The sequence below is a fragment of the Pristis pectinata genome, chromosome 7, assembly GCF_009764475.1.
Source record: "Pristis pectinata isolate sPriPec2 chromosome 7, sPriPec2.1.pri, whole genome shotgun sequence".
NCBI lineage: Eukaryota > Metazoa > Chordata > Chondrichthyes > Rhinopristiformes > Pristidae > Pristis > Pristis pectinata.
Genome location: NC_067411.1, coordinates 68,543,872 through 68,556,983, shown reverse-complemented (window position 1 = coordinate 68,556,983; position 13,112 = coordinate 68,543,872). Strand labels below are relative to the sequence as shown.

At 41.3% G+C, this 13,112-nt stretch overlaps 1 protein-coding gene across 1 annotated transcript; it reads left to right on the top strand.

Moving 5' to 3' along the window:
* Nucleotides 1-1,655: 1,655 nt before the first annotated feature.
* On the top strand, nt 1,656-12,450 carry hint1 (histidine triad nucleotide binding protein 1). Its single transcript, XM_052019591.1, has 3 exons — nt 1,656-1,819; nt 6,285-6,389; nt 12,128-12,450. Exons 1-3 carry the CDS (start codon nt 1,724-1,726, stop codon nt 12,290-12,292), a joined length of 366 nt encoding a protein of 121 aa, XP_051875551.1. The 5' UTR covers nt 1,656-1,723; the 3' UTR covers nt 12,293-12,450.
* Nucleotides 12,451-13,112: the final 662 nt, after the last annotated feature.

Here is a 13,112-nt window from a genome sequence, read left to right as displayed (position 1 = left end):
AGGTTGAGGCCAGATGCAGGTTGGAGGAACAACACCTCATATTCTTCCTTGGGAGTCTCCAACCTGATGGCCTCAACATCGATTTCTCTAACTTCCGGTAACTCCAACCCTTTTTCTCCCCCCTCCCCCCAACTCCTTTGTCTTCCCTTATTCCTGTGGCTCCCTTCCCCCACCTTGATGACCTGCCCATCTCCTCTCCTCCCTTCCTCCATCCATTATTCTATGGCCCACTGCCCTCTCCTACCGGATTCCTTCTTCTTCAGTCCTTTGCCTCTTCTACCTAGCGCCTCTCAGCTTATTACATCTTCTCCCCCTCCCCCACCCCCCTACCATCCTCCTCTCACCTGGATTCACCTATCACCTGAACTCACCTATCCCTTGCCTGCATGTCCCCTCCCCCTCCCCTCTCCCTCTCCCCTCCCCATCTTCTTATTCTGGCTTCTGCCCTCTTCCTTTCCAGTCCTGATGAAGGGTCTCGGCCCAAAACGTTGACTGTTTTCTTTTCCCTCCATGGATGCTGCCTGACCTGCTGAATTCCTCCAGCACATTTTGTGTGTATCGTATAGAACATGGTCAAGTTTTTCCGGCATGGCTTCTTCACAACCTGTGCTGTCTTCAGAGATCCTTTAAGTCCCCCTATTCCTCAATACTGCCTACCCTTATTAACCTTCCCAAAGTGCATCACACTGCACTTCCCTTTTAAAGAATGAATTAAAGCTTGTAGTACAGCTTATTGACATAATCAAAGATATGACAAAACTAAGTTTCCATTTCAGCCCGAATGATTTATGCCTCAGAGTTATATTTGGACTGGGAGGAAATTAGAGCAGTTATATGGATATCGAATCATTGATTATTGACATTAAAGTTGGTTTGACACTGGCCTGGGTTCTGTGATGGGTACAATGGCAATGCTTGGAACACTCATTGTCATAATAAAGTCTGGTGAACATACTTCTGAGGTTCTGCATGGAAATCACAGAGTTGCTTCTGATTTTTCCTAAGTCTTAACAAACTTTGCTGGACTGGAACTGTCCTGAGAAATTTGGTTTTACAAAGACTGTGAGGTTGTAGTTATCTACCTATTAGTTACTCAGAGTGCACCAGAAAAGCTCAGACCACGTTCAATCGCTTTGGTTAATGTGTTAAAACATGGCAAGTTGACAATGCTGTTTATTTGCACATTGCAAACTCCAGGCCTGTTTCTGACTTCTGTCTGCTGGATCCTTCGGGACGTGTAGCAGGGTCAAAACAAATAGAGAGAGAAAAAAATACTCTCCAGTCGAAATAATGTTAATTCAGCCACCAAAAAAAACGTTTAATGTAAACCAGTATGGGAACTTTTAATATTCGTGACCAGGTCGATGATCACAAAAAGGTTGCAAGCAAAAATGTGAGCAAGAATTATGTTGCAATCTAATGTTAAAATTTGAACAATTACGAGAGAGCGCAATAAAAAAAAGATTTAAATATCCGCAAGTAGCGGAACTGCAGTCATTGAAATTTCAAGGCTGAGCAGGCACCTGCTCTTTGCATCATCATCGCCGCCCACATGACAGGTCCTGCAGCAAGGCTGCAGTTAGCCGTCAATCAAAGCGGCACCGCCTCTCATCAGCCAATCAGTCGACCGAGCTGCGATGATTGGCGGCTCCGATGGCGGGGAATCCTGGGGAGGTTTCCTTGTTCAGTGCGTGGTTTGCGGATAGGGAGCAGATAGAGCGCCATGGCTGCTGAGGCCGCCAAAGCTGGCGGGGACACCATCTTCGGTAAAATCATTCGCAGAGAAATCCCGTGCAAGTTCCTGTACGAAGATGACAAGGTAAAGGAGAGAATGTGAAACCTGTGGCTGCAAGGCAGCTGGGTTCACCCCGCCTGTCCTCGGGCTTGGTTTATTTTGGCAACTGGGCTGGACTTGTCAGGAATGTGGGCAAGGGTTTCCGCAATGCTGTCTTCCTATTCCCTCGCCTCTATTCTATCAGGGCATTAACTGTTGTTGCAGGGGTGGCTGAAAATAAAACCTCTGCCATTGCTATTTGTTCATCGAAGCATGAAGGGGTTGAATGAATCCAAGGCCATATCTTCTACTGAGAGGTTTTGGGATTACTTAAATTCTGCAAACGTCGCAGATGGGTGTAGCACCGAAGGAGGCTGTTGAGCAAATTGTGTCCGTGCATGTTTTAAAAATAAAAATCCCCGTGCCTAATTTTCCCTCTTAATGGCTTCGCTCCGGCGTGAAGTTTGCATTTCGTTCGGAAATTGCAGTTGCACCGTCAGTGAAACTGTTAACACTTCATTAGATATGGCAGTTTTTGATGACACAGTAAAACGCAACCAGTTTACAGTAAAGGGTGGGAGGTTCAAATTTTAGTGCAGCAAAACAAAACGAACGAGACACTCAAATTTAATCTTCCAAGGAGTCCTTCGGGGTCAAGAATGACTCGCTTCCAATGCATTTCTGAGGTGACTAACGAGTCCAAATGTAATCCATCGCGGGGGTTGGGCGAGGAAGGAGGAGAGGGGTTAGGTGGGTTTCATTGGATTGTGTGCTCCTTCCTGGGAATCATTCACTGTGCCAGAGTGCTTGCTTTGGGAATGTGGTATTAGGCAAACACACAATGTGGCCTGCTCCCTAGAGATCATTGATTTATCAATCTTCCCAGTGGCTTTGGAAGATGTTTTCATGGTATTTCTCTGGTGCTTGAAGGGTATGAAGCATAACTATTTTTAATGGCATAATAGGATATAATTACTGATAAATATGTCTGCCCTTGCCCTGCTTCAGCTCATTTTCTGCTAATTCATCGTACTTTTTGTAACATTAAGATCCCTAGGTACCTTACCACAGTCTGCAAATTTAAGCTTGCCCAAAACACTTTGTTCTGGGTGCCAAATTGCACAATCTCATCCTCTGTAAGGTGTAACTTAAGCAAGACGTCAGTTTTATTTTGTTTTGTTTATCTCTGCTAAAATGAGGAATAGCAATATAAGCAACCTCTCCCAGGCCTAAAGCCCTTCAAGATACCTGGCCTTTAATTGTGCCCCTATTTTAAATTATTAGCAGTCATGGCTTCAGCTACTAGTACTCCAAGCATTAGAAAACCCTTGCTAAAACCGTCTGTTGTCTTTTTTCCCCCCTCCTTTTAGTAATTCCTTAAAACAATATTCCAGTGATCAAGCTTTTGGTTATCTCCTCTAGTATCTTATTTTGATGACTCTGGGTGGATGTTTACAGTTACTAAATAAGTTCCTCAATCTATCAAATATGTGTCCACCTCCACATTAAATACTAGTTATTCAGCTTCCACCACCTGCCAGAGCAGTGAATTCCAGAGGTGTCCCACCCTCTCAGAAGAAATTTCTGCATGCCTCAGTTTTAAATCACAGGCCCCTTGTCTTGCAGTTATGTCATCTTGTTCAAGGCTCTCCTAATGGAGAAAACATCCCAACATCTACACTGTCAAACCCCCTTAGGATCTTGTATGTTTGAATAAGGTCACCCATCATTCTCCTAAACTCCAAGGAATATAGGCTCAAACTATTTAGTCTCTCTTGGTAGGACAACACTCTCATCCCAGGTATTAGCTTGGTGAATCTCCTTTGTACTGCTTCCAAAGTTACTATGTTTTCATAGGTAGGGGAACCAAAACTGTATGCAGTATTGCAGTGAGGCCTCACCAACACCCTGCACAACTGCAACAAAATCACCCTATTTTTAAATTCCAGCCCCTGTGCAATGAAGGCCCAAATGTCATTTGTCATGTGAACTACTTGTTGGACCTGCCTGCTAGCTTTTTGTGATTCCTGCTTAGATCTCTCTTATTACACTCACTTGCAATCTCTCTCCATTTTAGATAATATTCTGCCTTTTTCTCTTACTGATGTGCATGACCTCAATTTTCCAATATTTTGCCACTCAATCTATATATATCCCATTTCACAATTGCAGTTTCTTTATCACAACATGCTCTTCCACCTATTTTCGTATCATCGACAAATTTGGAAACTTTGTATAACTGTTCTTTGCTCCAGATCAAATAGGGAACAATTGCAGGCCAAGAACTGAACCTTGTGGTACTCCACTAGTTACCTGCTTTCAGTCTGAAAAGGACCATTTATTCCAACTGTTTTCTTTGAGACAGAATGGGTTGAAAACTGACTAACACACTTCTCCAATAGCATAGGCTTTTAATTTATGCACGTGCCTTCCATGTGGCACCTTGTCAAATGCCTTCTGCAAACTTAAGTACACTACATCTACAAGTTCCCCTCTATGAACTCTTCCTGTTACATCCTCAAACAATTTGAGCACAGTTGTCAAACATAATTTGCCTTTCATAAACCATTTTGACTAGGGTTAATTATACTTGGCTTTTCTAAATGATTAGCTATTTTATCTTTAACCATTGATTCTAGCAATCTTGCCAAAGCTAACTGGCTTGTGGTCCCCTGCCTTCTGCCTTTCTTTTATTTGAACAAGAGAATCACATTGGTTGTTCTAATCTTCTGGTACTCACCCGTAGTTCAGTGAGTTATGAAAATTTTCATCAAATAGGTCCACTATCTCTGCAGCCACTTCCTTTAAAACCCTAGCATGCTGTCCATTAAGTTCTGGCAATTTGTCTGCCTTTAGCTTCCTGAGTTTCTCCAATACTTTATCCTGTGTATTTGGGATTTTGGTAAGTTCTACCATGTTATTTGAAATTTGCTCATCTGACTTCTTAGGGATATTAGCAATGTCTTCCATGGTGAAGACTAATGCAAAAAAAAAGTTGTTCAACATATCTGCCATTTTTGTTTGCTGTTATAAATTCACCAGCCTCATTCTCTTAGCATTTAACTTAGCTGCTTGCTTCCTATTTGTATATCCTTAGAAACTTTTATTGTTTGTTTTTATACTACATGCAAACTTTCTCTCAACACTTATTTTCTCCCTTATGAGCATTTTAGTCTTCTGCTAGCTCCTAAAAACTTCCCAGTCCTCCGGTCTACCACTAGCTCTTGCACTTTGTATATGCTAGTTTTCAATTTAACATTATCCTTTACCTCCTTTGTTAAACACAGATCGTGCCTCTTTCACATGGAATCCCTCCTTTTGATTTCTGAGCATTATAGACCAGCTGTTTGAATATCTGCCACTGTTCTTCTACTGATCTGTCTCTTAACTTGTTTACCTGGACTATAACTTCCTCAAACCATTATTATAATTGCCCTTATTTAAATTGAAGACACTGGTTCTGGATGCATGGTGTTCATCCTTCAACTGCATTTGGAATTCTACCAAATCATGTTCACTACTATCCCTTGGGGAAATCTTTAACTACAAGATCATTTGTTAATCTTTCCTCGTTACATTAGATCAATGCTAAAATAGCCTGTTGCTGTGTAGGCTCTGCAATGTACTGCTCTAAAGAGCAATCCCTGATGCATTCTACAAGATCTTCTACAATACCTTTGCCAGTTTGGTTTGTCAAATCAATATGTAGATTAAAATTTCCTGTGAAAATCTAATTTTGTAATTCTGGTCTCTCATTCCTCAGAATAACATAATTAGATACATTTTGAATTTAATATTTTAAGTTTGATATTTTATCTTAATCCCATAAGTCATACCCCAATCTTTATTTCACCTTGTGTAACATGTTTAGAAAATTAAACAAAGTTGGTGTTTTTTAAACTTTCATAATGTCATAATTCTTCGGTTTGATTGGAGCTTCATAATGTTACCTTTGTAAAAGATTGATTCCCTGTAGTTGGCTCTGGAATGCAACATGTGTTAGAAAATAGGAAATCTATAATTTAGCCCACTAAATCATTATAAGCAGCCTTCTTCAAGATCAATAGCGAGCATCATTTCTTGGTCACTGACTAAATAATCCAGGGAAAAATCTGTTATTCACAAGCTTGCATCAGTAAATGCATCTCTTGCATGTCCATAACTTTGCACTGTTTTGACTCAATTGTTTTAAGGACCTGCGCTTGATCAGAAATAGACATTTTTTTGGGGTGGGTGGAGGGGGAGTAATTTAAAGTTGCACACAAATTTGCTTAACTTTTCAAATTACTGAGACTGAATAATTCAAATGCACTTTGTTTTCAAAATTAATGTTATTCATATATTAACTAGGATATATTTGCTATCTAAGGAGCTTTTGTATAAATAAAAACCTGTTACCATTATCCTTTACAGAACTGGTCTGTTGAGTCTATTGTGCAATAAAATCATCAGTGGTGGAAAGAGAAATAGTTATCATTTCATTAGTACTAACTGGGTATTGTTTTCACAGTGTGTTGCCTTCAATGATATTGAACCACAAGCTCCCACACATTTTCTAGTGGTTCCCAAAAAGCCTATATCCCAATTGTCTAAAGCAGAAGATTCTGATGCAGAGGTGAGTGATGTTTAAATTTTTAGCTTAAAAAAAATTTGACCATGTTTAAAAAAAATTTTAACTGTATACTTTAATACCATTCTCACCTTATTGGATCATACTATCAGTTGGTAAAGCCACAGAAGTATATGCTGAGAGCCTGCTGGTGGTCTACTTTAACTGACTTTATCTTTTCTATGGGCATTCTTTAAAAATGTAGACTTGGGTAGATCCCAATACTGTCACCTCTGCATTGTGTAGTAATTGTATCTATTGGTTTGGATGGGAACTCCAGGGTCTTTGCTTTTTCAAGAAAAAAATAATTGTAAATTACATCATCCCACTTAGTTAACTTTGTGTAAATATTTCAGTGTGTTTAACTAAAACTGTAGGAAAAAAGCTAGCAAGTTATAAGAATATTTGGGAACTGACCAAATGTTTGGTTGAAGAATTGGGCTTAGATTATTTTTAAAAGGAAGGAAATAGCAAGGGAAAAGGGTCTAAAGGAGGGTACACCAGAGAATATAAACTATGCAGCTGAGGGGTCTATTGACAGTGGTGGTATCAAAAGAAGGAAGGGTAGAAAATGGAGATGATATTGGATCAAAACTAGATGGACATGACCTTTGACGAGATCGCACAACATCTGCAGAAGGTACAGAGAGATGAAACAAGTGGCCAAGGAAGCTGGCGGTTATTTAGCTTTGTAAGAAGAAAGGTCAACTCTTCTGTTGATGTTCTTGTTCTTATTGCAAAGCTTCAAGTCAGAATGGTGAGTCTGAGGGCCAGGAAAGGGGTGGAGGTGAAGATTGGTTGGGCAAGTTAAAGGAAAAGAACTTAAAGTTGAGGAACTGGGAACCAGCAGCCAGTGTAGATCGGTAGGTTTTAGGGTAATGGGAAGAGCAGACATGATGTATGCAGCAACGAGTTGCCCAACTTTGAGTTTATGATGGGTAGAAGATAAGTGTTTGGAATTGAGTCTGTAGGTGACCGGTTAATACGTCAGCATTGGACATGACTATTTTGCAAAGATGGAGTGGATGTGAAGCTTGAGGCACAGCTCAGGAGTTGAATAGGTGCAGAGGGTGTGAATAACTAGAGCAGGAGTGGAAGATGCAATCATGGAGTGGAGGGTTGCAAGTTGACAACTTTTGAAGGGAGCTGAAATTTGAGACTAGACTTTGGAATGGCTTTTGGGTAATCAAAGATTGAAAAGTGAGAGCTGAAAATAACGTGCTATCTCTGATATGAGGCTAGGATTGCCATGGGGATAACTCTTAATAGAGATCCCCTGGTCCCACCCCATCAGCCGCTGCATTCAATAGATCATTTTTCTTGATTTCCATGACACTCTCAAAATTTCATCACAGACATATATTCACCTTGCCTCCACTTTCAGTGTTCCAAAGGGACTGCCCCTTCACAACTCACTGCTCTGCTTTTTCTTCTTCATCAGCCCCACCCCTAACTACAACACTTTCCCATGCAACACGGGTCTGATGATTGAAGGTCGACAACATCCACTGCTCTGTGGATTTTAGTATGGTGTTTGACCAGGTCCCTCATGGTAGGGCCATCCAGACTATTAAGATGCATGGGATCCACAGTTTGGGTTCAGAATTCTCTTGCCTATAGAGGACACAGGATAGTCGTCAATCGCACTTATTCTGACTAATGTTCTGCAGGGATCCATACTGGGACCTCTGCTGTTTGTGATGTATATAAATGACTTGGATGAAAATGTGGGTGGGTTATTGCACAGATGATACAAAGAATGGTGGAGTTGTGGATATTGTGAAAGATTGCCAAAGGATACAGCAGGATATAGATCATTTGCAGATATAGGTGGAGAAATGGCAGATGGAGTTTAATCTGGCCAAGTGTGAGGTGATGCATTTTGGGAGATCAAATGTAAAGGGACAGTACAGAGTTAATGGCAGAACCCTTAATAGTGTTGATATACAGAGGGATCTTTGGGTCTAAGTTCTTAGCTCCCTGAAAGTGGAAGCACAGGTTGATAGGATGGTAAAGAAGGCATATGGCATGCTTGCCTTTATTGGTTGAGGAAGTGTTGGGAAGTTATGTTGCAGCTTTGTAAAACTAGTTAGGTTGCATCTGGAGTATTGGATTCAATTCTGGTTGCCCCATTATAAGAAGGATGTGGAGGCTTTGGAGAGGGTGCAGAAGATGTTTACTAGGATGCTGTCTGGGTTAGAGAGCATGTGCTATATGGAGAGGTTAGACAAACTTGGGTTGTTTTCTCTGGACTGGTGGCAGCTGAGGGAAGACATGATGGAAGTTTATAAGACTGAGGCATAGGTAGGGTAGACAACCGGTATCTTTTTCCCAGGGTTGAAATTCAATTAGTTTGGTGCAACATTGTGGGCGAAGGGCCTGTTCCTGTGCTTGCTGTTCTGTTCTGCATGTCCTTTTACCTTTCCCTTCATGCCACTGAGGGACCCAACCAGGTTTCCCAAATGAAGCAACAATTCGCTTGTACATCTTCTGATCTAATGTACTGTATTTGGTATTCACAGTGTAGTTTACTCTACGCTGCAGAAACCAAATGCATATTGGGCAACTGCCTTGCATAGCACCTGGGTTTGGTCTGCAGGGGATGACTGTGAGCTTCCTTTATATTGAGACTCAACAAGCTTGAGGAACATTACCTCGTCTTCTGTCAGGGCATGTTATGGCGTTTTGGATTCTTAAGTTCTAACTCATCTGTTTGCTGCAGAACTGTTAAATTCTGCCATAGGTCATCTGCAGCAATGGCTTTTTTTCTTTCTCTTTGACTAATTTCTATAGCTTTGTATTGCACACCTTTTTTGTGTATTGCATTGTTCTTTCTTTCTGACTGCTCCCATTCCATTACCTTTATGTTCCTTTATTTTCTGTCTAACCCCTCCATTACATGATTCCATCTGAAGCTTATCCTCACAGCAACTCTAGCTTCCCTCTATCAGAGATGTACCCTTTGTGCTATCTATCATTCTCTACAATTTAAAACTAATTTTTCCCTGTCACAGTTGTGACGGAGTCTTCATCCTGAAAAGTTAACTCTCTTTCTCATCCCACAGATGCTGAATGTTTCCAGCATTTTCTGTTTTTATCTGGGACCTACAGAGCTGTGCAGTGGAGGACTTGCAGAGGAATAGTCAGCACTGTGGATAAAAGAAACAAACTCCCTAATTACTGTTTGGTGCTGAGATGGAAGGAAACCATTCTGGAGGGTTTTGAACAGGGACTTTGTGAAATAATAGCTGACAATATGTTGAAAGACTTGAGAGAAAAGGAAGGTTGAAGATGGGGTGATAATTGAAAAATGAAAAGATTACATTGGGATTTTTTTTTTGAAAGGAGCTGGTAATGGAAGTTCTGAAGAGGTGGTCTGAAAATGGGTATTGATGGTTTCAGGAGTTGATGGTCTGAAGCTGAGACAGCTAGAAATCTGGAAACTCGTGTGGCAGTAAATGAGATGGAAGCAAAGCTGCGGATAGATGGTGTTTCAGAACTAGGCCATTTTTGCCTGATTTATACACCTGAAGTACTCTGGTTAGTATAGACCTATATTAGACTTGCATCAAATATATATGCTAGTCGTCGTTGCTGGACTGGGGCAAGCTGGGCTGAGTGGAGGAGGCGTGTCAGTTGCTTTTACACTGGAGATGAATAAGGCTCAACAAGTGAAGTGGCAGGGAAATGGTTCAGCTTCAGGAAGCCATTATCAAGGATGGAAGATTGGGAGTGGTTTGGAAGGGGGAGAAGGACGAGCTATAGTGGGGTTGTAGGGGGCTGTTGTTTAAGGAGTTTAGAGGCTGTAGATGGGAAGCAAGCTTGAAAATATGCCTTGGGAGGGGCTGGGTGTAGTGGAGAGGCCATGTGGGAATGGTTATGTGGGATTTAAAAGAAACATCCATGGTTAATGAGTTGAGTAGCATTTGACCTGTGTGGAATGTTAGCTGTGGGGCCTGTGGAATGAGTACTTGATCAGTGTTGGAAGAATAAATTTTTCTGTGGTGGTTGAATGTCGAGCAGCAGGCCAAGCGTGTGTGTGTGTGAATCTGCTAAAAGCCTTCAGATGAGGGTGGGTGTGAGCCTGATTGTTGAGAATCAGTAGAAGGGATGTTGCTATTAATCAATCAACAATCTACCAGATTACAGGAAGACATCAGCAGAAAGCTGATACACAACTTATTTTGCTCCTGTTCGCTTGTACAAATCTATTTATTACAAGAATTGCTTGTATCTAGCTTCCTGTCATTGAATATGAATGAGTTCTGTCAAGTCTCTTGATCTCCTGCTCTTAAACTTATATTAACTCACAGCTGATGTATACCTCGGCATCATTTTGCATCTACTTATTCCGTATCTCTGGATACCCATGCCCAACGACTATCTTTCCTTGGGCTTGCCTGTTTTGTTTGACCCTTTGGTGGATAGACTGCCAGATTCCCACAGCTTTTTAAATAATGACTCAGGGCCTCACTCCTAACTCCTGATGGTTGCTTTGCGACTATGCCTTTATTCTGCATTCCCCATGAGGGGGAAGTAATTTCTTCATTCGCTCCATTTAATTAATTTAAAATTGGGTCAGCATGGGCAATTGGGCAGGTTCCTGCAGGGGCAAGGGCAGTTGCTCCAACTGCAAGGCTTTAAACCACCTCTCTACCCAAATCAGCGAGTCAAAAGGGATGTGCCACACTGCCATTCCAGAGACCCATGTTTGCAGCAACTTTTCTGGTCTGCCCACTGCTTGAGGGTGGGCCATGCACAGTTCAGGATATTGCTGAAGGTAACTCAAATTTTGCATTATTGGAAAGATTTATGACTTTAATGAAAGATCATTTTAAATACCAAGTGAATCACGCTGCAGCCTTCTAATCTGAAGGGAAAACATTTGAGACCTTTTTGTCAGGATTGCAGAGTCTAACCTGAAAAGTTAACTGGTTATTTCCCACATCTTATATTTATTCCAGGTTTTCAGTGTCTACAGTTTTATTTTGCTTTCCAGGTTTATATAATTTAGTTTTAGTGCCAGATTTCTAGATTGATTCTGATCTCACTGAAAGACTTGATTTTATTTTGGTACTTTTGGACTAGAATTTGCAGCAGGTTACAGGAAAAAGCAGTTGAATATACCAATTTTTACATTGTGGTCTTAAAATAGTGAATTATCAGATTAGAAATGTGTTGGTTCACCATAACGTGTGGTCAGTTTTCCTATGTGAAGTTAAATGATCTGCTATCAATTGTCACAAATCATTGTGGTTGATGCCATTCTCTTGCTGCTGTCAATTGTTAGTCTCCACCAGCCTTGCAAACCTCTGACATCGTTCTTGGTAATCTGCCCTCAGCTCCTTATGTGCTTGGTGTCAATTTCTGTTTTTCACTGGTTGTGTAAAGCATCTTAAAATGTTTGCGTAAAGGCTCCATATAAATTGAGTCCGATCTGTCTTCCTGATATTCATCTATACCCTTTCACTAAAGGAATACAGGCTGATTTGTAGCTGGAAAGTGCTTTTTTTTTCCCCCTTCCCCTAGCTGATTGTAGTATTCTAATTTAAGTGTGGTCAGAATGGAATCAAACAATGCCATTGTGGTTAAGTAACAGGCATGAGGCCAAGCATGCATTGAGCAATGTCTTGAGCCCCCATATTAAATGCTGATAGTTGTATAATTGTTGCATTTTACCTGGTAAACTTAATTTGATGAATTTGTTAAACTACTCATTTCATTTTTTTAAAAATATCTTGCAGCTTCTGGGACACCTGATGATTGTTGGTAAAAAATGTGCAACAGAGTTGGGCTTAACGAAAGGCTACAGGCTTATTCTAAATGAAGGCCCGGATGGCGGACAGTCTGTCTACCAGATCCACCTGCACGTTTGTGGTGGGCGTCAAATGAAATGGCCACCTGGTTAATTGTTACTGAACATTTACTTCATCTGTAGAATGGTTCATGCTTTGTTTTAAACAAAGAACATGGAAAAAATGGAGTACCAATTTGAAAGTGCCATTACAGTTTTACTGTGATGTATCAATTGCTGTAATGATTGTAAAATAAATTCCTTTTCAAGGAATCTCTTCTTTGCATGTTGTTTATTTAAACTGTGTTGCCTTACAAAGAGATCTTGTGCCATACATCACCATGTATGCAAGACTGATTTTTGCAACCAATTATTTTGTGTAAAGAGCGAAAAAACAGATGGAGGAACTCCAAGTTGAGCAGCATCTGTGGAGGCAGAGGGATAGTCAACATATTGGGTTAAGGCCCTGCATCAGGACTGAGTGTAAAGGGAAGATAGAAGTGAGAGGGAGGGGGTGAGGTGAGCTGGCATCTGATAGGTGGAAACAGGTGAGGAGGGAAATGGTGGGCAGATGGAACCACGTTTTGGGAGGTGTGGGTGAAGTTGGGAGATGGCTGCTGGTGGGTGATAGTAGAGACAAATAAGGAGAGGGCAGGGAAGGGGCAGATGGAGATGGGAGGGTGAAGGTAGAGACAGGCTAGGAGGTAATGTGGAGACCTGAGGCTGCAGTTGCGGAATCTGACAAACAAGGAAGGTGATGGGTGGAACCAGATGAGGGAGAAATGATGGGCAGGGGGAACCCATGGGGGAGGGGATATTGTGTGTGGCTGATGGATGGAACTATGTGGGGAGGGGAGAACATCAATGGATCGGAGGAAGAGCAAAAGGAGTACAGGGAGTGTAAGTCACCTGAAATTGGAAAACTCAATGTTCAT